The sequence below is a fragment of the Ranitomeya imitator genome, chromosome 1 (genome assembly GCF_032444005.1).
Source record: "Ranitomeya imitator isolate aRanImi1 chromosome 1, aRanImi1.pri, whole genome shotgun sequence".
NCBI lineage: Eukaryota > Metazoa > Chordata > Amphibia > Anura > Dendrobatidae > Ranitomeya > Ranitomeya imitator.
Genome location: NC_091282.1, coordinates 380,755,501 through 380,781,678, shown reverse-complemented (window position 1 = coordinate 380,781,678; position 26,178 = coordinate 380,755,501). Strand labels below are relative to the sequence as shown.

Here is a 26,178-nt window from a genome sequence, read left to right as displayed (position 1 = left end):
CTGTGTAATTTGTGACAATGGGAATCATTCACCTTGTCTGTTGCATCAAGGTCACCGCCATGTTCAGTCAAGCACTCCACAATATCATGGTACCCTCTTGCCGAGGCTGTCAGGAGGGGAGTTTCTCCTTCCCGGTTGCGAATGTTAACATTGCAGCCGGCCTGGCACAAGGCTCTAGCTACCGGGTAGTAACCATGCCAGGCAGCACAATGCAGAGGGGTCTCTTCTTCCTGCAAGGGGCACACCAAGGAAAAGAAGGGATATTAGTTATTGAAGCCCCTACCTGACCGCAGTGTGGTGCCTGTATAAGTGTATAGGTATTCACGTGGCAATAATAAGAAGGAGCTGCTGCTTCGACACCGCTATATGTAGGCACGCATTATACACGCCGTCACACAATTACTCCAGAAATCGTGCCGCACATTATGCTCCGTACATAAAAGCGCTCTATGACACCGCTAGATTGTTTAAAGCCCTGCGAGGAAGCTAAGAGAGACATTTGCGTGGAAAACGCTTTGTAAAAAGATTTCCCGTGCTTCTTTCAGCAGCATATAATAGCATCAAGCTTGATTCATAGTGTCTCTTTGTGTCGAGCAATTTGTGATCGAAATGGTCTGTGTCTCCCACTCAAAAGTGTTCTTTGCCTGGATTTACGCAGAAATTGACGAGTGATATCTCCGATCAGGAAAGCGCATATTCTCTCCCCAACATCTAAGGGGCAATTTGATCTTGTAGACATAAAATTAAATAATCAGTGACAGCTTCGCTGTAAAAAGACAAGGAGGTGTAGGAGGAAAATGGCTCACGTATATATTAACATTAACTCTTCTGGCAGAATGTATACTAACGTGGTACACTATTGTTGTTGCAAGCATATAAATATCAGCACACTCTTCAAGACCCTTTTTGTTATATGTTCATGATTTATTAGCCACAAAGCAAGGCTGAAAACGGCAAAAAAAAAAAAATCCTATTACATTGCTTCAGCCTTGTGGTCTACTAAAGCGATGTACAACCTCCGAGTTGGGGTGTATGGTCCCTAATTGTGCCTCTGTTACGCCTTTAATTTAATGCAGAGGTGGATTTCTAGTAGATCCTGCATAAATATATATGGCATGTTCTATTAGATGTATTTACAGAGAAATTCTTCCTTAAAGACAGAAAAATATTTAGAATTGAGAGTCCTCAGTGGTTGATACCTTTTAATGGCTAACTGAAAAGATGGTAACTACTTTCGAGTAGTCTGGAAAGCTTGCAATTTGTTACCAACTTTTCCGTTAGCCATTAAAAGGTATCAACCACTGAAGACTCTCAATTCTAAATATTTTTCTATCCACTGGCTAACACGGTACCAAGATATATATCTTTCCTTAAAGATACTACTTCTAGGTGAGAATATCTCTGTAGAGAAGACACAAAATGTAGCAGACACAGCAGCGCATACAGGAAGATCCATAGGCTGTGTATAGGATCCAACCAGATTGCTCCTTCATATAAAGGGACTCTTAACATTTCTTATAACTGCTTTTAAAGCTGCTGTTCCCCTGAACAAGGAAGGAGGTGTTTTTCTTCCTGGACCTCTCATCTCCAGAGATATGGACCCTTTTTCCATGTATGTAAATCTAGACTTGTTAGCCAAAGGGACATGGTCCGTAACTATTCACCATGAGCATTTTCTTGGGGGACATGCCACCTTAACTAATAAAACTAAGATTTACAAACGTTATGCAAAAAGGAAGAGGGGGCTATATTTCTGGATCTGCGAGTTGCAGGAACTAAAAAGAACAAACATTTAAAAATAGCACTTGTCCAGCCCACTGCCCTCCTTCAAACACATGAAAGCCCCTTCTGGCTGTGACTTAGATTCAATGCTTAAATTTAACCTGCTCAATTATTCTTTCTCATGCCATAAACTGCTGGGTGGGAGTTGGGAGTAGAGATGAGAGAACCTTTTAAGGTTCGGTTGGGCTATGTGTGCAGAAATTCCTGATGTACATCAATCACCATTGAATTCAATGGGAGGCACAACCAAACTCATAGACAACACCTTCAGGGGGGCCAAAAAGCTGCCAAAACACCTCAAATTAGGGGCAGGCACCAGGAAAAGTTTCATCAATTGACCCATCAATTGCGCTATAAATAAACAATTTTAAAAATAAAATGACGCGAGTTCCGCTGTATTTTTGATAACCAGCCAGGCAAAACTGACAGCTGCAGGTTGCAACCCTCAGCTGTCAGGTTTTGGCAAGGCTGGTTATCAAAAATAGAGCGGTCCCCACATTGTTTTTGCCAAATTATATAAATAAATAATTTTAAAAGAAAAGGCATGGAGGGTCTCCCCATTTTTGACAACCAGCCAAGCTAAAGCTGACAGCTGGTATTCTCAGGCTGGTAAGAGGCTATGGATACTGCCCTCCCCCCCCAATCTAAAAATAGCAGCCAGCAGCCGCCCAGAAATGGCGCATCTATTAGATGCGCCAGATCTGGTGCTTTGCTCGGCTCTTTCCTCTTGCCCTGTGGCTGTGGCAAGTGGGGTTCATATTTGTATGGTTGATGCACCTTTGTATTGTCCAGTGACATCAAGCCCAGAGGTTAGTAATGGAGAGGCATCTATAAGACACCCCATTACTAACCTCATAGTGATATTGTATTAAAAAACACCACCCGAAAATAAAGTCCTTTAATTGAAAGAAACATTTTGATAAATCAAAACAATCCTTTGATTAATCCAAATTAAACCGTACACACTTCATTGCTCAGTCCACTGAAGCCAATGTCTATTGTAACAGAATTAAAATAATAAACAACAATATTCCTCACCTGTCCACCGAGAAGATAATAATCCATTTGTCAAGCGACAGGTCTAGTTCTGCTACATCTAGATGGCAGGCTGCATTGATGCCTATAAAGCTTGCCATCCAGCAGAGACACTGAGCAGAAAGGTCATGGGAAATCACAGCCAACAAACTCCATTTAACTCACTGACGTCAGCGCGAGCGTCATAGGATAAGTTGTAACAGCGCTCATGCTGACGTCAGTGAGTTGAACAGAGCTCATTGGCTGTGAACTCCCAGGACCTTTCTGATGGCACTGCAGGCGTGAACTTTCTCACGCTCACGGTGACGTCAGTCAGGTTATGGGAGTTCAAGCACGCACAGCTCAGTGTCTCCGCTGGATGGTATGCCGTAAAGTCGCATCATGCAAAAGGAGCAGGGCAAATGGATTATGTTCTCTGTGGACAGGTAAGGAATATTGTTGTTTATTATTTTCATTCTGTTACAGGAGACATTGGCTTCTGTTGCCTGAGCGATGACGAATGCCATCAGTGTGTCATCAGTGTGCACGTGTGCGGGATGTTTGGAGGTCCCTGCTGCTACCGGAAACACTGACTCCTGAAAGTGCCCTAAGTGGAAACTCGATGATTTACCAAGCCTTGGTCGAATTTTGACGATTTTAGGAAAAATGTTCTGGAATCCGAACACGAATCTGAATGTGCAACGTTTGTGCCGAATTTGAGATTGGCGATTTTTGAATAAGTTCACTCATCTCTACTTGGATAGTCTCAATAATCATTGTATCGGTGTGTTAAGCAGACATGAATCTATTGGGTACAAGTTTTCAGAAAAAGAACCGGCATAGCCAATGAGCTCATCATTGTAGCAGAGCAATTGGATCAGTGTAATAAATGAATGCATCTTACGTGCCTTCTAGACATCCTTACCTTATCCTGAATATCTGGATTTGATCCAATGCTGCACAGGTACTGTATAACTTCCACGTGTCCGTATCGAGCTGCCACATGAAGGGCGGTTTCTCCTGACTTATGAAAAAACAAAAAGTCTAAATAAGTGGAGGTGGGGAAGAAAGGATGCAGGTGCAGTGTAGATGAACCTAGTTTAATAGCCACTTATGAGGCAACTTTAATTTAATGTGAACTATACAAAAGAAGAAAATGCAGTGCTTTTTAACACTGGAATGTATAGAGCACTGGGTGCACCACTATTCAGACAATAATTTGAAGAGAGTTCTGCATCCTGCATGAAGCAATTAAGTTAATCAAAGAAAGAGAAAAACCCTGGAGTATGAAGTATATAAAAAAATTAACCAACTTTATTACACCAAAAAACACACAATTAAAACCACATAAAAATTATATCACAAAGGAGAGTGATATACATGTATTCCCCTGTTGCAATTACAATGAATGGAAAACACTGGCAAGTGACTAGCTGCAAAAGATCACAGGAGCTTTGAACTCTAATGTGTGCGAGTATAAATGGTAGTGAACGTATGAATATATAAGAATAATCTTAAAAAAAATGTACAAACACATATAATACAGTAGTGGGCGTCCCCACATCAAAATCACCCCTATAACCATTAAAATAAAGTCCAAATGACTATGGCGTGGGACTAGATGAGCGGTATATCAGGCGAGATACAGAAAAAAATATCATGAAAAAAAGCTATGATAGCGAGTAAATAAAGACCATGGTCTCCGAAGGTTATATAAAGAAAACAGCTGCTGTGTCCTAGAATAGGAACAAAGGAGCTGCAGAGGGTCCCTGCCTAATAATAAAGCAGTATTTGGAACCGATAAATGCAAGGTTCTACCAATATCCCACCAAGAGAGTGCCTGAATACATGGTTACCAGACCAGGGGAAGGGAACACATCCTACACTTATCGCTGCTCACAATAGTAACAAGTTAATTACAAATCTATTTGTTTTTAGAAATTCTTGGGGATTTTACCCATAAGATTTGAACTCCTGTGTAAACAAATAAGTGCCTGTTCGTTTACTACAGATTTCATCATTGCACGGGAAAGAATGCACTGCGGTAATATGTGACAACTCCACAACACAATGGGCAGCTGCAGATTTGGAAATCTAAGCAAAAACCTCACCTTATCTTTAATATCCAGTGGGCATTTGCTCTGATGAAGGAATTTTAATGTCTCCACGTGGCCATGCCGGGAGGCCCAGTACAGTGCATTGGATCCAGCCTAAATGAATGAGAAAACATTAACAGAAGCACCAGCTTCAGTGAGGCAGGAATCTACATGTACCCTTCAGATCTGCTAAAAATACATATATAACATGTGTAAGAAATAAGAAAATGAGTACACACAGACCTTATCCTGCACATCAATGTGGGCTCCCCGCTTAATGAGCAATTCCAGCATCTGAATGTTTCCGCAGCCGGCGGCTATTAATAGTGGAGGGGTACCATGCTGAAACACAGGGATGCAGGATGATCACATAATGAAATAGCGTGCTGAACTTTTACTAGATTGCTATTACTACAGCAAAATCCAGATATTTTCTGAAAACTGCCCCAGCGTTATGATGGCCTGCTTCACCGCATGTTTTTGTGAGGGTACTTGGGGTACCCATTTGTAATATAAAAAAAATATGGAAGCAGACACACGTTTTATCAGTTTTTTTGTTTACAATATAAAATGTGTAGATTTCAAGATACTAAAAGGTGGTGTAAAACGAGCCCAAACATACTGCAAGTGAACTACTTATCCAAAAGTGGCAAGAAGTAGCTATGTTTTGTCAGTACGTGGCAATAATGGTGGCAGCCCTTTTCCGATTGATTGCTTTGAAGCTGTTTAGCATTACATTTACATTATGTGGGTGATATATTAATCTGTGGCAGGTGAACACATTACCTTGTTTGGTTGGTTTACATCATAGTGTGCCAAAGAACCCAGAAGGTGCTGTAGACCTGGAACATTGTCATCATTTATGGCATGGATGATGGCCTTCATCACAAAGGAATCCTCTTCATCCTGCAATGATAGTAACAAGTTTAGATTCAGCATTAACCATCGCCGTGGCATTTCGGAAAATATATAGTTTGACAAGCAGGCCGGGAACTATAGAGCCCAGATTAGTCTGATGGGCCCCCAGGTGGCTTTTCTCTACTCACTCCAGTTGACTGACCGGTCGCTCACATGTTAGAACATGGGCAGAGACCAATCAATCAGATAGGGCTGGGAGGGTTAATACTGACTGGGTGTCGCTGTGCATGCACATGAAAGGATGAGTCCCTTGGAAAAACAAAAACCTGAAGCTTTTTAATTGATCAATGTATGCAGATTCCTTGAATGGCCTGTCAAATAGTCTTATGCTGTGCATGTGTTAAATGTTTCATATAATCAGGGTCATGGGTTATCAAACCATTATTATTATTTAACATTGCAAATACTGTTAGTTACAACTATGCTATGGTTTGGTCTCTTCCCCTACTATGCAGTCCCATCTGTCTCTATGGTAACAGACTACAAACAAACCCTGTGTAGTCTGATCCGCTGCCTTCTGTCTGTCCGTTACTTCTTGGTTACTCACTCAAAGTCTAAAGATGAGGCTACTTTCACTTTTGATATTATGGTAAATGCGTTTAAAGATTAAAAGGAGTACAATAGCTTGCCTCCAATCAGGAGTGTCGCATACTTAGAGGGACTGTCCAGAATTAGAAAAGCATTGCTGCGGTCTTTCAGTAAGACCACCACCTCTGAACATTACAGCTCAGTTTCATTCACTTAAAAAAGGGGCGAGTTACAATACCAGACAAAGCCCGTGTTTCTGAAAAATCAGCCGTTTATTTCTAATCCTGGACAAACCCGTTAAACATTTCGGCTGATGGAAACGATAAAATATATAACAGAATGTGCTACGAACATATCAACGCAGTAACCTAAACCCATCATACAACTTGATCAATTAGACAGGGTACTACAGGAAAAGGGCAGTCATGGTGTAGGGCGATATGAGTCATTGTCCAAAAAGAGATGAACTAGCAAACCTAGAAGCAGAACCTGTATAAAGTATACTGGAAAGATTCCTACCCGGTTTTGGCATACAAATGATATTACTTAGTGACCAAAATACTGCTGTCGAGGTGGCAACTAACAGCAGAGATAAAACTGCTCTTATCGGAGCACATGGACATTGCTCTCAATGATGATCAAGGGTTTTCACAGAGTTTTTTCTATCTATAAGGCTATGTTCACATGACCGTATTTTTGGTCCAAGTGTTGTCTGTGGGAAATATGACAGCATTCAGACAATGTTATTAAATTGGGCTTTTTTTTTTACTGAATGTCCATGTGAAAAAAAAAATTGCAGCAAGCATTAGTCTCTTCGGGAATTTCATCTCCTATTCCAAGAATGGAGGGATTTCTAATGCTATAGTGCACAGCTCGTTGGCTAGATTACTAACCACCCTGCAGTCTCAGAAGGCCCAGGTAAGGAGCCAGCACTGCTTGCAGACGCTATGCTTCCAAACACGGAGCTGCCCCTGCTAGCTGCATGGAAGGGCGCCAGCCTGAGCCAGAGACGTGACGATCGGCCAAAATCCTCAGGAGCACACCGCCATCTGCTTAGCATAAAGCTGGGGGCAAGTAGTAGTGCGTTCGTGAAGAAAAGACACCATTCTTTTAAATAATACTCTTCTGGTATTAAAGGGCTTGTCCGGTTTAGAAGAGCCATTTTAAAATAATAACATTTCCAAATTTATTAAAAAAAAGTATAAAAGCTAAAAAGATTGATCCATGATGGTACAGAAACCACAATACATTTCGAACGCATACACTGCGTCCTTCGTCAGCTCTGACATAAACTGAACATTTCTGGCCAGAATTCCCAGCAGACCATTATTGGGACTCCAGAAGGGTGACACCCCTCTTATAATTAAGGACCATGCTGACAAGAAGACATTGTCCAAAGCATAGTACTCCTTAGGTTGAGTGGACGCAACTTCTTTTTTTAGGCATCGCCCCCATAAATTGATCATAATGCCCAGAATGTGAGAACAACATTGCGGTGTATGTGTTCTGTCTCATGTCACATCTTCTGAGAGCGCCACACTTTGGAATCCTTGGAGTTGTTAAAAGAAGTGACACAGTCATTCTTTACAGCAAAAGGTGACGCAAAAACACTGGCAATTTCGCTTCAAGAAAATGACGGTTGGCGTTTCCCTGAAGCGGCCCTGCCTAAAAAAAAAAAAAAAAAAGATACTGTCCCAAAACCACATATATGGGCACGCAGGTGTTTGTAAATCCATCGACACCTTTGTATCTTCTCAATGTTTCTGCATTACCAAGTACCGTAATTGGAATTCTAATTAATATGCAAATGAGGCAGTAAGTGCTCTAGGCATGACTGAGCACTTAAGAAGCCACTGCCTCCAGAGGCGATTTCCCACCCTGCATTAGATTCTTTAGCTTGATTGATAGCTCAGTGTCTGATTTTCTTGCTGGATGCCTGATGTCACACAGTGTGCTATTAATCAAGCCTAAGAAGCTTGGTGAGAAAGAACCTCTGAAGGCAGCGACTCCTTAAGTGCTCAGTCATGCCCAGAGCACTTATTGCCTAATTTGCATAATAATTAAACACGGATTATTCAGGAATGCAACAACAGATTAAAGATAGAAAGGTGTGTATGGAGTTATATTTCAGAGACCCGCATGTCCATATATGCGCTATGGGTGGGGGTTTGATCTTACTAACAAACTCCCATTAAAATAACATCCGTGATAAACAGAATAGGCTCCTTTAGTATAAATGTCTGCATCTGCTTTCTCTATATAAAATATAATGGGACCTTGTATCCTGAGAATTGGTAAGGGTCCTAGTAGTCAGATTACCTCGCGATAACAATTGATTGGATATCCTAGTGACATCCCTTTTAATAATAATAATAATAATAATAATAATAATATATATATATTTTTTTATTAAGTTTTAACATATTACATGGCTAAAACTATTTTCTCATACATATTGATTACTTACAAGAGTGTCATCGCTTCGAGCTATACTCATGTTGCTTCTTGACAAGAATGATCTTGACAGTCTTTGGCACAGGGATATCAAGCGGACAGATTGCTTGAAAAGAAAATGAAAAGATATGGACTGAATGCATGAGAAACAGTGCTCAATGCCAAGGAATTTATACAAATATGACAGATAAAAAGATAGACAAACATGAAATAGATGGACATAAAACAGATAAATCACAAAGTGTGGAGCACTAGTACAATTCACGCATCCACTGTTTGTAGAGCACTGTTGTATAGTGTTTGTGTATATATGTTTAGAACGATAACTATCACATGGATACAGTGGTGGATATTACAAGTCTACACACCCCTGTTAAAATGCCTGTTAAACTTAGATGAAAAATATCATAGCAAGAAGGATCATGTTTTCCACCATGCACATATTGCTTATTTTTTTCCCTGCAGATTTGGAGCAGTTTAAAATCTGCAGCATGTCAATTCTTTCATCGTGTTTGCAGTGTTTCTCTCCCCTTCCAAATAATGGGGAAAATGCACCAAAACACACACAACAACAGGCGTTTTTGCTTTAAAGAAACCAGTTTTTGATACAGAAAAGTCTGCAGCAAAAACTTAACAAGTGGACATATCCCTAAAGTCCCCCTTTAGGCCATGTTCACACAGTGCGTTTTTTACTGCGGAACCGCAGCGTTTTTGCCGCTGCGGTTCCGCAGCTGTTTTCCATGCAGGGTACAGTACAATGTACCCTATGGAAAACAGGAACCGCTGTGCACATGTTCCTGAATTTCAAAAAAAAAAAGCCGCGCTGAATAGCTGCGGGAAAAAAGAAGTACCATGTCACTTCTTTTTTCGGAGCCGCAGCGGTTCTGCACCCATAGACCTCCATTGTGAGGTCAAACCCGCAGTAAAACCCGCAGATCAAAAATATATCTGCGGGTTTTATTGCGGTTTGTGGTGCCGAACCGCTGCAGCAGGAAGTGCGGGGAAGCGGGCGGAAGTGCGTGGGCGGAGTGTGGCTGCCCCGATCCCACCCCCCCATGCTCCGATGCCCCCACCCCCCGTGCCCTAATCTCCCCCCCTTATACTTACCCGGCCTCCCGATGTCCGTCCGGCCGTCTTCTCCCTGGGCGCCGCCATCTTGCAAAATGGCGGGCGCATGCGCAGTGCGCCCGCCGAATCTGCCGGCCGGCAGATTCGTTCCAAAGTGCATTTTGATCACTGAGATATAACCTATCTCAGTGATCAAAATAAAAAAATAGTAAATGACACCTTCCCCCTTTGTCACCCCCATAGGTAGGGACAATAAAAAAATTAAGAATTTTTTTTTTTTTTCCCACTAAGGTTAGAATAGGGTTAGGGTTAGGGGTAGGGTTAGGGGTAGGGTTAGGGTTAGGGGTAGGGTATTTTCAGCCATTTTAACCCTAAAAAACTTCCTAGAAAACACACAGACTCTGCATAGAAAACTGCATAAAAAAAGGATCAAAAAACGCATCAAAAACGCACCAAAAAAGCACAAAAAAAGGACCAAAAAAAGGACCTGCGTTTTCTGCCAAGAGCTGCGGTTTCAGTCCTGAAAAAAAAAGGATGGAAATCAGGAACGTGTGAACATACCCTTAATCTGTACAAATCTATTGAGAAACAAATCATTTTGAGGGGGAAAATAAAAATAAAATAATGTAACATAGTAACATAGTTAGTAAGGCCGAAAAAAGACATTTGTCCATCCAGTTCAGCCTATATTCCATCATAATAAATCTCCAGATCTACGTCCTTCTACAGAACCTAATAATTGTATGATACAATATTGTTCTGCTCCAGGAAGACATCCAGGCCTCTCTTGAACCCCTCGACTGAGTTCGCCATCACCACCTCCTCAGGCAAGCAATTCCAGATTCTCACTGCCCTAACAGTAAAGAATCCTCTTCTATGTTGGTGGAAAAACCTTCTCTCCTCCAGACGCAAAGAATGCCCCCTTGTGCCCGTCACCTTCCTTGGTATAAACAGATCCTCAGCGAGATATTTGTATTGTCCCCTTATATACTTATACATGGTTATTAGATCGCCCCTCAGTCGTCTTTTTTCTAGACTAAATAATCCTAATTTCGCTAATCTATCTGGGTATTGTAGTTCTCCCATCCCCTTTATTAATTTTGTTGCCCTCCTTTGTACTCTCTCTAGTTCCATTATATCCTTCATGAGCACCGGTGCCCAAAACTGGACACAGTACTCCATGTGCGGTCTAACTAGGGATTTGTACAGAGGCAGTATAATGCTCTCATCATGTGTATCCAGACCTCTTTTAATGCACCCCATGATCCTGTTTGCCTTGGCAGCTGCTGCCTGGCACTGGCTGCTCCAGGTAAGTTTATCATTAACTAGGATCCCCAAGTCCTTCTCCCTGTCAGATTTACCCAGTGGTTTCCCATTCAGTGTGTAATGGTGATATTGATTCCTTCTTCCCATGTGTATAACCTTACATTTATCATTGTTAAACCTCATCTGCCACCTTTCAGCCCAAGTTTCCAACTTATCCAGATCCATCTGTAGCAGAATACTATCTTCTCTTGTATTAACTGCTTTACATAGTTTTGTATCATCTGCAAATATCGATATTTTACTGTGTAAACCTTCTACCAGATCATTAATGAATATGTTGAAGAGAACAGGTCCCAATACTGACCCCTGCGGTACCCCACTGGTCACAGCGACCCAGTTAGAGACTATACCATTTATAACCACCCTCTGCTTTCTATCACTAAGCCAGTTACTAACCCATTTACACACATTTTCCCCCAGACCAAGCATTCTCATTTTGTGTACCAACCTCTTGTGCGGCACGGTATCAAACGCTTTGGAAAAATCGAGATATACCACGTCCACTGACTCACCGTGGTCCAGCCTATAGCTTACCTCTTCATAAAAACTGATTAGATTGGTTTGACAGGAGCGATTTCTCATAAACCCATGCTGATATGGAGTTAAACAGTTATTCTCATTGAGATAATCCAGAATAACATCCCTCAGAAACCCTTCAAATATTTTTATATAATGTGGCTGCATGAGTGTGAACACTCTCTTATAATTTATCATAAATAGTAGTCAGTACATAGCTGTCATCATTTAAAGTGATTCTGATTAACCCCATATAAAGTTTAGCAGTTTAAGTAGCATTTTCCTGACATTTTCTTTGTTGAAATTTATGCAGAAGCCATGGTCCATAAACAGCTTACAACACAGCAAATGGATCTCATTGCTGAAAGTTATTAATCAGGAGAAGAGTACAGAACATTTCCAGGTCATTAGATATACCACTGAACACTGTTAAGACGGTCATTCAGAAGTGGCTTAAATATGACATTACCCGGAACTGGATGTCCCTCCACAACCAATGAAAAGACTATAAGAAAATTGGTCCCGGAGGCTGTCAAGAGGCCTACAGCAAATTCTTGCAAGCACTGACTGTGTACTGCATGTGACAAAAATCTCTCAAATTCTTCATATGTCTGCCCTGTGGGGTATGGTGGCAAAACCGAAGCTTTTTCTTACAAAGAAACCCATTCAAGCCTGGCTATGTTCTGCAAAAAACTACAATAAGTCTGCCAAAATTATGTGGGAAAACATGTTATGATCTGGTAAGGTCAAGGTTGAATTCTTTGTCCACAATTCCAAAAGGTACCTTTGGCAAAAAGGCAACAATGCGCACCACCAAAAGAACACCATACCCTCAGTGAAGCATGGTGGAGGCAGCATTATGTTCAGAGGCTCTTTTTTTCCATAGTTTGAACTGGGGTTTTAATTCAAGGTGGAGAGAATTATGAACAGTTCCAAATATCAGTCAACTTTGCATCAAAAACTTCAGGCCGCTGCTAAAAAGCTGAAGAGGAACTTCCCCTTTCAGCATGACAATGACCATAAGCATACCTCCAAAACAACAAATGAATGGCTTCGCCAGGAGATGATCAAAGTTTTGAAATGGCCCGCCAGAGACCAGACCTAAAACCAATTGAAAATCTGTGGGTTGAGCTAAAGAGCGCTGTACACAGAAGACGGCCTCACAATCTGACAGATTTGGAGTGCTACCACAAGGAAGAATGGGTAAGGACTGCAAACTGTAGAAATGCCAAGTTGATAGACTCCAACCAAAAAAAGACCGAAAGCTGCTATACATTCGAAAGGGTACTTCAACAACATATGAATTTAAGGGTGTGCACGCTTATTGAAAAAAAGAAGTGGGATTGTTCAGTTCAATCCAAATGGGTTAAAATTAGCGCTACATCTGAAATGTTTAAAATTCATAGAGGAGTGGTGAAACGGTACTGATCATCAACGCGTTTCAAACGCTATATGCATTCTTAATTATGATGAAGTACATAGTATATGGAATTTCATCCTAATTAAGAACACATACGCATTTGAAATGCATCGGTATCACTATCCTGTCACCACACTTCTATGACCTTTAAATGACTGAATTAAAGTGATAATTTTATCCCATTTGGGCCGAGCTGGACAACCCCACCTTACAACAGCTTCTGCTCCAGGCTCTCCAAAATCCCAAGCTGGAAACATAGGTGACTTGATGACTTCCTTTCCCTCCTTTATGTGCATTTTTATGCAACCACATACATTTTAAGTTCTTTACTGTTCTTTTCCCACCCAAAAAAAGATTTAATTTATTTTTCAATTGAATTACACAGATTATGGGTGGAAATTATTCATTTACTGTAGGTATGATTTTTTTTTAACGAGATTAAATGGGCATTTTAAAAAGGGGTGTGTAGACTTTTTACATCTACTGTAGCCACCTACCAATCAGATAATAAACAGTGACATCTTAAAGAGTTTGACAGGTTTTTCCTCAAAGGCCACGTTCTCATGAATACACGCCATCAACATGCGCAGCTGTTAGACGTGCGCATGAAACAAGCCAAATAATGTTTTCCAGGAAATAATAAATAGGCACTAACAAACAATAAAATCATGCCATCTAAAGATGAAACCCTGGTGGCATGTACCCATAGAAAAAGAAAGACATACTTTCCATTTTCTTCGAGCAGCAAACTTCTTGAATTTCTCCATGTTCACCGCTGAGGCTTTTCTGCTCAATGCTTGTTGAGTGTCTTTAGGCTGTAACAAATTTACAAAGAGTCAGAACAGTTGCGACTTTGACCCATTGGGGGGGTTTATTTAAAGCATTTGGAGAATGAAAGTCCTCACAATAGATGTAATCACACTGCAGTGTTTTTGTGAGTAATAAAAGGGCTAACGTGAAAGAGATGACAGAGCGGGAATAGGAGCCGAAGTGAGAGATTTATGCTCTTTATTCGGTGTCAGCAATGAGACTTCAGGGGCACGAATGTAGGCCAGATATTACCACCGCAATAAGCTGCAAGGTAAGATGGAGTTCAGCTTCTCCCAGGACGGAAGTGAAAAGCCACTTAGGAAAATTAACTCCATCAATAACGCTGCACCGTACGGTACAAGATGGATTCATACCATACCCAGCTTAACCCTCCCTGCGCAATGAATATCAGTACAGCTTCCTATACTTACATGTGCAGCTACAAATTGAATTTAACTTTGTTGTGAAGTAGAAAAATGCTCCTTCTGGGGACGGCTAAGTACAATATGACATGTCGCGAGTTGATCTGCACCAAAGTACAGTATGTTTTCCTATTAAGCATTATAGCACACAACTTCCGGAAGACCAATACATAAAGTCTGTCGCCTGTCCGGCCAATCTACCCGCACACATCTGACATGTTACACATGGCGGGTGACACACACAACCTTTCCATGCTGCTCATCACTGCTGGTATTCCTCAGGTACCATTTAGTGTGATACCTTAGACGCCAGGTCTCCTGAGATCTCAATCTACACATGCGCCACCACTGCCTTTTCCATTAGTGTAAGTGTAAGGGCTCCGGGCTTTGACAAAACGTCGGCGGAGCCCCCTCACCACACAACATCTCCAAAACGGCCGCGCATCAGCCTGGGATGGATGTGTGGGGACTCCGAGATTTCACAAAATGTTGGGAGGAACCCCCGCACCACTTAGCATCTGAGAAACTGCCGCGCATCAGCCTGGGATGAGACTCCTGTAAAGTACATCCGGACTATAAGATGCATTTTTGTCTGAAATTTTGGGTGAAAAAAGTGTGTCTTATAGTCTGAAAAATACGGTAGCTACAAACATTTTTTTTTTTTCACAGAACAGACAATAATTTATTTCAAAGGACATCAAGTAATACTACATAGCATCTTGACATAGATATGTTAGAGTACAAATGAATATTAGTTAGTGCTCCTACCTTAATCCATGGGTGATGCAAACTATCTTCAATGGTCATCCTCTTCCTATAGGATAAATAAGATAATATTGTTACACGGATTAATACTTACTGATAATTTGGCTGCTACACTGTAAAACTAGACAAAGATATGTACGCTGAAGAGCCATTTCCTTATCACATGTGATAACTCTGTATTAGAAATGAGCAAAAAGATTTGCAGGATCCTGGTTCAGTGGCCACGTCAATAGTCTGTGGTCCCTGGACCAGAGCGCTGCAAATCGCTTAGAACCTGCTGGAATCTCTTTAGATTAGAAGCTCTGGCAGGAGGTTATTGTTGCGGCATGAAGTACACATGACACAGTGTCGGGCATACTAATTGGAAAAGGTACTGGAGATGCCAGCAGGTAGGATCTCTGAAGGGCTCTAGTCTAGTGGCCATAGACTACCGACGTGGCTGTTGGACCTGAGTCCTTTTCGCTACACTCTACTTTTTATCTAAATAAACAATATGGGGCACATGGACCACTGAGCAAATTGGCACAAATATGTTTGAGAATTCACTATCTTAACCCCCAAAATGATGCAACAACAACAACTATTTACATAGGAGCCAAAATAGACTGTCTCCCTCACCTGACCAGCATTGTGCTTGCTGTGGAGATGTATGGCGTAAATATATGTTTCTATGTTCTTAGAAGTGAAATGCCTAAAAGTACCGTAGTTTTACATACTTTGGAATTGATCTCTGTCATAACATATTCCTATACTCCCATGTTTGTTCTAAAGACAGGTCATTTTATGACTGCATTACACGATATTATAGAACATGAAAGTCTCTGCTGACTAACTTCCGAGCTAAACATAAGCCCTGGATGTATTTCTCTTCTCACAATGTATCTATTATTTCTCATCTCTAAGTAGCTTAAAGTGAACCTGTCACCAGGTTTGGCCGATACGAGTTACAGCCACCGCCTTTCAGGGCTGATATACAGCATTCTATAATGCTGTAGATACGCCCCAGATGCGACCAGTAAGAAAAGAAAAAACTTTTATTATACTCACTTGCGGGGCGGCCCGGTCCTATGGATGTTGCTCTTCTTGGTCCGGCGCCATTCAACTTCTTGCGATGCCGCCCTCCTGCTAGCGTCATGTGGATGACGCGTCCCTGCATCATCCACACAGGCTCCCCGGAATTGCGCTCCTGCGCATGCGTACTTATCTGCCCTGTTCAGGGCAGAGCAAAGTCCTGCAATGCGCAGGTGCTGGGGATCTCTGACCTTACCCAGCGCCTAAGCACTGCAGGACTTTACTCTGCCCTCAACAGGGCAAATAAGTACACATGTGCAAGAGAGCGATTCCAGGGAGCCTGTGTGGATGATGCAGGGACGGAGGGCGGCATCGCAAGAAGATGGGAGGCACCGGACCAAGAAGAGCGACCGCTCCCCCAGGTGAGTATAATGAAAGTTATTTTTCTTCTCTTACAGATTGGGTTGGGGGCTTATATACAGCATTATAGAATGCTATATAACAGCCCTGAAAGGTGGGGGCGATGTCTCTAATTGGCTAAACCTGGTGACATGTTCCCTTTAAAATAGAGAAAAACAGCGCCTATAAAAGCTCAGTTTGGACATGTCACCAGTTTTTCCCCAGGCACGTGGAGCTGCACAACTGACTGAATATAAATTGATAGATTCCCCTTTTATTGCTCCATTGTTTGGCATTGGTCTTCTTCAGGACTCTAAAAAACAGGTGACAGGCACTAAAGAGCTGTAATGCCTGATAATTCCTTCGGTCACTTTCAAAAACGTTGAGAAAAGTTAGAAAGAATTGCCTAAAAATAAATAAAAACAAAAGGGCTCACATTTCCTGAGGATTTTTTTGTATTTGATATTAAAAGGATACTTCTGTCATCATTGGGCAGAAAAGTATTCACATCGATAATAAAAGGAGACACTTTTTGTCTGACCTTTCTCAGGCCAGGTAACACCATTTTCAAGAGTAACTAGATTTTCTCTTTTTGTTAATAACTTTGTCCAGCACAGAAAGTTATGAAACTTCAATAAATTAATTATTGGATTTGTATTTTATAGCATGCAAGTGGCAGCCAAACCCTTGCTTTTTTTCTATTCAATTTTCTACACGATCAGCCTGGGACAGCTCATAGAATCCCACAGTTTGCAGTATCATCTCTACGCCGATGACACGCAGATCTACCTATCCAGACTTGACCTCACCTCCTTACTGACCAAAATCCCACACTGTCTGTCTGCTATCTCGACCTTCTCTTCTGCTCGCTTTCTAAAACTGAACATGGACAAAAGAGAATTCACCATCTTTCCCCCATCTCACTCTACCCCTCCACCAGACTTATTCATCAATGTCAATGGCTGCTCACTTTCCCCAGTCCCTCATGCTCGGTGCCTCGGGGTGATCCTCGACTCTGCCCTCTCTTTCAAGCCACATATCCAAGCCCTTGCCTCCTCCTGCCATCTCAAACTCAAAAATATTTCCCGGATCCGTGCTTTCCTTGACCGCAACACCGCAAAAACGCTAGTGCATGCCCTTATCATCTCCCGCCTCGACTACTGCAACCTCCTACTCTCTGGACTCCCCTCTAGCACTCTGGCACCGCTCCAATCCATCCTACACTCTGCTGCCCGACTAATCTACATGTTTCCCCGCTATTCCCCAGCCTCTCCCCTATGCCAAGCCCTTCACTGGCTTCCTATCATCCAGAGGCTACAGTTCAAAACCCTAACTATGACATACAAAGCCATCCACAACCTGTCTCCTCCATACATCTGCGACACGGTCTCCTGGTACTTACCTACACACAAACTTCGGTCCTCTCAAGATCTCCTTCTCTACTCCCCTCTTATCTCTTCTTCCCACAACCGCATCCAAGACTTGTCCCGTGATTCCCCCATACTCTGGAACTCTCTACCCCAACACATCAGACTCTCGCCTACCATAGAAACCTTCAAAAAGAACCTGAAGACTCACCTCTTCCGACAAGCCTACAGCCTGCAGTGATCCTCAACCTACTGAACCGCCACATAACAAGCTCTACCCTCTCCTAGTGTATCCTCACCCATCCCCTGCAGATTGTGAGCCCTCGTGGGCAGGGTCCTCTCTCCTTCTGTACCTGTTAGTGCCTTGTTTTTTGCTCATGTTTATAGTATTTGTCTATATTTGCCCCCTTTTAACATGTAAAGCGCCATGGAATAAATGGCGCTACAAAAATGTATAATAATAATAAATTCTATTTTCCAGCCTTCAGTTGAATAAATATTGGTAGGGGCGGACATATTATTGGTGCAACAGAAGCCCAAGAGGTAAAAGGGTCACTTACATCTCCAAAGCAGGTGTAATTTTGCATTATGAAGGGTTTCTGGACTGCAAAGGACCCATATACTACTCTTGTACAACGGCCCTCTTCTGTCTGTTACCGCCATTGGCTATCAGAACGTACTACATCGGAGTACAGATGATGGCAGTGAAAGGGTCAGCCCCGGTATCCAAATGAATGTCATGTTTATCAGAACAATCTGCTGCAGCAGTACTCCAAAGTGATTTGCAAAGTTTAAGAACTTCCATGCTGGACAAAGTTATTAAAAATCAAACATTTAGCTATTTTTTAAGGCCCAACCATTAGACAGTGTTATAAGAAATAGACTGGCACGGTGCTTACAGCTAAGAAGTGGGAAGGCAGTTTGGCAGTTCTTTCCACATCTAATAATCAGCTTTTTCTAAAAAGTGCTAAAGAGCCTGTGAAAAAAAGCTAAACTTACTTTGGGTCCTTGACAAGAAGTCGCCGTATAAAATCTTTGGCCAAACCACTTGTGTTGCTAAAAAACTCATCTTCAAATTCATAACTAACAGCAGAAATATTAGCCAAAGTCTCTTGTTTGGTGTCACCAAGAAACGGGGAAGCACCACTCAACCTGGTCAGACCAAAACAAAATTAGTTAGCCATTTTCTTCATACTTTTCAATAAGGTAACCATTCAAAATGCTTTTAACTATATGCAATTTGGAAGATAACAAAACTCAAGAAGTGGGTAAGACTGAGTCATCGTGCAGTTTCTTTCAGCTGTTTGATGATCAGTTTTTAAAGGGAACCTGTCAGACTATTTATATGTGCATGGTGCTCAAATCTAACAATACCTTTAAATGGCCAGTCTGTTCCTCTGTTGCTGTTTCAATTGATATGCATCTAACTATAGTAGATCTGAAGCCTGTGTCGCTCCAGCTCTATTCCCCACCTAGAACTGTCTCTTCCTGCTTGAGTAACGGCTCCTTTGCCTGAAGTCACACAGCACAGAAGCTATCAGGCAGGAAGCGGCGGCGCTGGGTAGAATAGAGCTGGAGTAACAGAGGCTTCAGATCTATAGCCTTATTTGCATATCAATTCCAAAGCCGATTTCTCAGCAAGAGAGGTCATGTAAAGGTACTGCTGGAGTGGTCTTCGAAAGAACTACATGTATGGTACATATAAATTCTTTTATTTGGGGGGGCAAATCCTGCTCACAAGATTCCTTTAAGCCGAACCAAGTATTGTATTTAAAGGAGTTTGCACTGAGAAGCATAGTCACTGAGTATTTCAAGCAGAAGACACTTCAGAAAATCGCCGGTGATGTTTTTCCCTCAGCATCTTTCTTAATGCTTTTTTTACGGTGGCTTTGCTGCCGTTATTTTTTCGATTGTGTGTATAGATAGTTAGCGGCTTTCAAGCAGCAGTCGCCTGAAGAATGGTCAGGTCACTTCTTTTATCTCCTTTGCGGCTTTGGAAGCCTGAAGTTGTTAAATCAAGCTCAAAAAGCCAGAAAGATGAACAGAAAGCCAGGGCATATGCTCTTTCTTTTGATTCTTTTGTGCTTTGTTAGGAGGGCTCCTGTGCGGACTCGCCTGAGAAAGGCATCTCGTGCACATACACCAAGTCTCTGTCCTCCACTTTTGCCTTTGACTGAAATAACATAATAAACTGCGAGTATATTTCCAGCCCCGTTAAAAGTATATTCTAGAAAATATAATGCACTGCTGATATACATTAACAAGTGTACATCTAGGTTTAGAAATATTAGGTATAGTTAAAAATTTTTCCCCCATCTTGCCCAAATGGTGGAAATATCAAACTGTTCATAAGTTGTATATTCGTTTAAAATTTTGTAATAATAAGCGCAGAAAATCAGCATCAAGGCCTGGAGAACGCAACAAAGCCACAAGTGCAAGCAGTATGAACAATTCTGCTTTGATTATATGGCAAGCTGCACATTTCCAGATGCCTTACATGTTGCACAATTCTTCAAAATTTTTGTTACACGTTGTTATATTGAAACTGTAAGTAATACATGCGGTTTTAATGTAAATTGGAAGTCTGTTTCCACTGAATGAGAGCCTGGATTTATTTTTATTAAAACACAAGAAAAGGAAAAACACAACTGCTGCTGTAAACAGATATGGTACTTACAGAATATATGTTATCACGCCAATACTCCTATAAAAAGAGAATGAAAGAACAAAAAAATAGTGAGTGATCCACTACGAAACGGAATGGGAGGAAGTGATGTACTTGTTTCGAGAGAAAATGATGTACTTGTTTCGGGAGGAAGTGATGTACTTGTTTCGGGAGGACGTGATGTACTTGTTTCGGGAGGAGGTGATGTACTTGTTTCGAGGGGAAGTGATGTACTTGTTTCGGGAGGAAGTGATGTACTTGTTTCGGGAGGAAGTGATGTACTTGTTTCGAGGGGAAGTGATGTACTTGTTTCGGGAGGAGGTGATGTACTTGTTTCGAGGGGAAGTGATGTACTTGTTTCGGGAGGAAGTGATGTACTTGTTTCGGGAGGAAGTGATGTACTTGTTTCGGGAGGAAGTGATGTACTTGTTTCGGGAGGAAGTGATGTACTTGTTTCGGGAGGAAGTGATGTACTTGTTTCGGGAGGAAGTGATGTACTTGTTTCGGGAGGAAGTGATGCACTTGTTTCGGGAGGAAGTGATGCACTTGTTTCGGGAGGAAGTGATGCACTTGTTTCGGGAGGAAGTGATGCACTTGTTTCGGGAGGAAGTGATGCACTTGTTTCGGGAGGAAGTGATGCACTTGTTTCGGGAGGAAGTGATGCACTTGTTTCGGGAGGAAGTGATGCACTTGTTTCGGGAGGAAGTGATGCACTTGTTTCGGGAGGAAGTGATGCACTTGTTTCGGGAGGAAGTGTTTCGGGAGGAAGTGTTTCGGGAGGAAGTGATGCACTTGTTTCGGGAGGAAGTGATGCACTTGTTTCGGGAGGAAGTGATGTACTTGTTTCGGGAGGAAGTGATGTATTTTTTGGGGGAGGAAGTTATGTACTTGTTTCGGGAGGAAGTGATGCACTTGTTTCGGGAGGAAGTGATGCACTTGTTTCGGGAGGAAGTGATGCACTTGTTTCGGGAGTAAGTGATGTACTTGTTTCGGGAGGAAGTGATGTATTTTTTGGGGGAGGAAGTTATGTACTTGTTTCGGGAGGAAGTGATGTAGGTTTTTTTTGGGAGGAAGTGATGTACTTGTTTCGGGAGTAAGTGATGTACTTGTTTCGGGAGTAAGTGATGTGCTTGTTTCGGGAGTAAGTGATGTGCTTGTTTCGGGAGGAAGTGATGTACTTGTTTCGGGAGGAAGTGATATACTTGTTTCGGGAGGAAGTGATGTACTTGTTTTGATGCAAACACCAGCTAGTGAGCAGGTTCGGCCAAATCCATTGGCTTCCTTACAACTACTGTGTATGGCCACTTTTGCTAAGCATCCTGCCCCCTTAGGCTTGGCACTATATAACCACTATATACAATAACACGGTGTAAAACACTTCCGTTGTGTTTCTTTACGATATTTGCAATGCTTTACGTGACTACAGGGGACTTACCACATATCTGACTCCAAACCAAGTGGCTCATAGTTTACAATTTCGGGAGCTGTCAATAGAATAAGGCAGAACAAGTGAGGACAAATACATTTGAGAAAAACAGAAAACAAAACTGGAACTTTTTAAACTAAGGAATAGTCACTTACCAACAAACTCAGGAGTACCAAATATATTCTTAAATTCATTTCCGGTATCAATTTTGTGAGCCAAACCAAAATCGATTATCTTAATACGAGGCTTGGGTGAAGTCCTATCGAGTAGCATGATGTTTTCCGGCTAGGCAGAAATAAAAACAGATTACTATTAAAAGGGTTAAAGCAAACCTGGCCCACTGCAGATGCACGATATGGAGCACGAAAAACTGAGTAGATTGATATTTAGCTAAGTGGGAAAAAATTCAGAAAAACTAGTGATTTACATATTGAAATCCCTGACAGTCAAGTGGGTGGGCGTACTTCGTGTGATAGCTTTTCCTGTGTGCGCTACCTATGCAAAAAAGATAGTCAGTCACATATTAGCACCGCCCACTTGCCTAATCGGGATTTCAATTAATAAATCACTATTTATGATGGATCTACATTTTCAAAGTGATAGGTTCCCTTTAAAAGCTGACAAACAGCAAGCATGTTATACTGACACACGATCAGTGTTATTTATTTAGAAATATCAGAGCAATCTACAAGTTTTACCGATATCCAACATTCATAAATTATTATACATGCTGGGAAATCGTCTCTACCTTGAGATCAAAGTGAGCGATCTGCAGCGAGTGAAGGTAATTGACGCCATTCAAAATCTGTTTGAGAAACTCTGTGGCTTCCTCTTCTGTCAAGGATTCTTTCTCCGCAAGAAAGTCAAACAGCTCTCCACCCGCAACCCTGGTGATCAAGAGTATACAATGTGTTATGAAAGGAAATCCAGAGGAAATCGGGCAGTGATGAATACAGAAAATCTCAGAATACAAATCATGTCCAATTTTTGATGAATATACTGCCATAGCGACAAAATATACAAAAACAATGTCTTTATAATTCTTATATTAAATATAACACAAAATCCCTGGACCTAGTCCCTTATTTTGCCCATTTAAAATGTAGTATACATGTTGAATCGTGAATTTAGGAAGTTCACTAGCCTTCCAAGTCAATGTACGTAAACTGTGCGGTTTATCAATCCTGAGACTTGAAGTACAACTGAGGAATTTGGAGGAGCTATTACTCACTTATGCAAATATATATATATATTAGCTATTGAACCCGTTCTATGCCCGGGTGGCTAGCATCTATATTGGTATATGGTCTCCATCCTGGTATGTGCTGCTCCATCCTGCGTCCCCATCCTGTCATGAGCTGCTCCATCTTGCTATTCTTTGCCCTGAGGAAGCCGCCACAGTTGCGGCGATACGCGTGGGTTGCACCCCACAGCCCTTTCTTCCTCTCTCCCATACATACCTCTCCCTCTTTATTTTGCACATGATGTGGTCGTTCACACGCATATGGACTTGTTCTCAGGCGTGGGTATTCTAATTGTATTTTTTTTTTTTTCACATTTTGATATATGTGTGATTACCATGCTCGGCATGCTCATTACCCCTGTGGAATGAGTTCCCTCTTATCACAGCTGCCCAGTCCTGTTTGTTACGTACCGGTTAGTACATCATTATTGTCCTTTTAGGGCTGTATGGTACTGTGATGTCAGTAGTTCTCTGGGTGTGTACACTTTGTACCGCTCTATTTGAGGTTAAGAGAGAGTTTTTTCTTATATAGTGCATGTTTATATATTACCTTGTTTGGGAATTACTGCATTTGTTCATGCTTATATATCTTTGTCTGCTTGGGAGGGGATTGGGCTGTGGGTTGTCATTTTCCCTATATTAGGATATGACTGCTGTGTTTCTTGGTGCTGTATTTTTAAATGTTTTTAATTCTGTTTTTTTGTGTGTGGTATTCAGTTATACTGATCAATAAAGAATTTTGTATTTTTTGATTTTGGTCTGAGGTGCTCCCATTTTTATGGACATGATCTTTTTCCTTCTCTTGGTCTCGCTGTAGTTTGTCAAGTCCAGGGTGAGCCCCAGTGTATTACTGTTTAGTTATACGCATTTGGTGGTGCCCTCCACCTGTTTTTATTTCTATCTGCTCCATCTTGCGTCCCCATCCTGACATGTGCTGCTCCCGTCCTGCACCCCCATTCTGACATGTGCTGCTCCATCCTGCGTCCCCATCCTGTCATGTGCTGCACCCATCTTGTGCCCCCATCCTGCCATGTGTTGCACCCATCTTGCGCCCCCATTCTGTCATGTGTTGCACCCATCCTGCGCCCCCATTCTGTCATGTGCTGCTCCCATCCTGCGCCCCCATTGTGACATGTGCTGCACACATCCTGCGCCTCCATTCTGACATGTTCTGCACCCATCCTGCGCCTCCACTCTGTCATTTGCTGCTCCCATCCTGTCATGTGCTCCTCCCATCCTGTGCCCCCGTTCTGTCATGTGCTGCTCCCATCCTGTGCCCCCATTATTTCATGTGCTGCTCCCATCCTGCGCCCATGTTCTGTCATGTGCTGCTCCCATCCTGCGCCCGTTCTGTCATGTGCTGCTGCCATCCTGCGCCCCCGTTCTGTCATGTGCTGCTCCCATCCTGCGCCCCCGTTCTGTCATGTGCTGCTGCCATCCTGCGCCCCCGTTCTGTCATGTGCTGCTCCCATCCTGCGCCCCCGTTCTGTCATGTGCTGCTCCCATCCTGCGCCCGTTTTGTCATGTGCTGCTGCCATCGTGCGCCCGTTCTGTCATGTGCTGTTCCCATCCTGCGCCCGTTCTGTCATGTGCTGCTCCCATCCTGCGCCCCCATTCTGTCATGTGCTGCTGCCATCCTGCGCCCCCATTCTGTCATGTGCTGCTCCCATCCTGCGCCCGTTCTGTCATGTGCTGCTGCCATCCTGCGCCCCATTCTGTCATGTGCTGCTCCCATCCTGCGCCCCCGTTCTGTCATGTGCTGCTGCCATCCTGCGCCCCCGTTCTGTCATGTGCTGCTCCCATCTTGCGCCCCCATTCTGTCATGTGCTGCTGCCATCCTGCACCCCCGTTCTGTCATGTGCTGCTACCATCCTGCGCCCATTCTGTCATGTGCTGCTGCCATCCTGCGCCCCCATTGTATTATATGCCCCCCGTAAGATGCTCCATTATATATGCCCCGTATGCTGCTGCTATATATATAAAAAAAAAAAAATACCATACTCACCTATCGTCGCTGAGCGCCGAGTGCTGGGGGCCTGAGCAGGCGGGGACACCGGCGCGCTGTGGGGGTCAGGTGCCGGAGTCACCGCTAGCTCAGGCCCCCAGCACTTGCTATACTCACCTGTCTGTCCCGTTCCACCGCTGTGCGCATTAAGCGCGTCATCGCGCCCTCTGAACTGGGAACGTCACAGCAGAGGACCCGGGAGACGGAGCCGCACGCAGCGCTGGAACGGGACAGACAGGTGAGTATACTTACCCTCCTGGTGGTCCCTGACTCTCCGCTGGAGGTCGCAGTGTGCGTTCAGTGTTTACGCATACCGCGATCTCCTGGGAGCGTCACTCTGTGAGGCCCAGACTGCGCCGGCGCTTGCGCAGTCTATAAAGGCTTCGGACAGAGTGACGCTCCCAGCGTTATATTATAGATATATATATATCTTCCTTCTCACCCCCAATGGGGTAGTCTTTGTTGTGCTTTCTCATTCTTGGGTCTTCTACCAGAGGCCTGGGAGTTTGAGGGTTCTGAGTAGGATCTTAGGCTACTTTCACACTTGCGTTTTTTCTCCAAAACGACGGATCCTGCAAAGTTGCCCGCAGGATGCGTTTTTTTCTCCATAGGCTTGCATTAGCGACGCATGGCCACACGTCGCATCTGTGTTTGGCAGACCGTCGGCACAAAAAAATTCCATGTAACTTTTTTTGTGCGTCTCGTCCGCCATTTTCGACCGCGCACGCGCGGCCGAAACTCTGCCCCCTCCTCCCCGAACTGCAGAATAAGCAGCGGATGCGTTGAAAAACTGCATCCGCTGCCCACGTCGTGCAGTTATTTTCACAACATCCGTCGGGCCAACGGTTTGGAACGGCCCCGTACCGACGGAAGTAGCCTAATTTGTTCCCAGCATTGCGCTTTTCTGGACAGAGAGCTCTGATGTTGCTCCTGGGATCTGTTG

The 26,178-nt window shown here is 42.9% G+C and overlaps 1 protein-coding gene across 2 annotated transcripts in view; it reads right to left on the bottom strand.

Annotated features, from left to right (window-relative positions):
- DAPK1 (death associated protein kinase 1) overlaps positions 1-26,178 on the bottom strand; it is a 212,017-nt gene that overhangs the window by 46,438 nt on the left and 139,401 nt on the right. For both annotated transcript variants that reach the window (XM_069761981.1, XM_069761987.1), the window contains exons 4-16: positions 22,736-22,874; positions 22,143-22,272; positions 21,997-22,045; positions 20,574-20,600; positions 18,896-19,048; positions 15,123-15,168; positions 13,848-13,937; positions 8,806-8,898; positions 5,679-5,798; positions 5,136-5,234; positions 4,908-5,006; positions 3,722-3,820; positions 33-230 (exon numbers count right to left, since the gene is read on the bottom strand). In XM_069761981.1, coding sequence (XP_069618082.1) covers positions 33-230; positions 3,722-3,820; positions 4,908-5,006; positions 5,136-5,234; positions 5,679-5,798; positions 8,806-8,898; positions 13,848-13,937; positions 15,123-15,168; positions 18,896-19,048; positions 20,574-20,600; positions 21,997-22,045; positions 22,143-22,272; positions 22,736-22,874 — 1,342 coding nt within the window. The remainder of the gene's footprint in view (positions 1-32; positions 231-3,721; positions 3,821-4,907; positions 5,007-5,135; positions 5,235-5,678; positions 5,799-8,805; positions 8,899-13,847; positions 13,938-15,122; positions 15,169-18,895; positions 19,049-20,573; positions 20,601-21,996; positions 22,046-22,142; positions 22,273-22,735; positions 22,875-26,178) is intronic.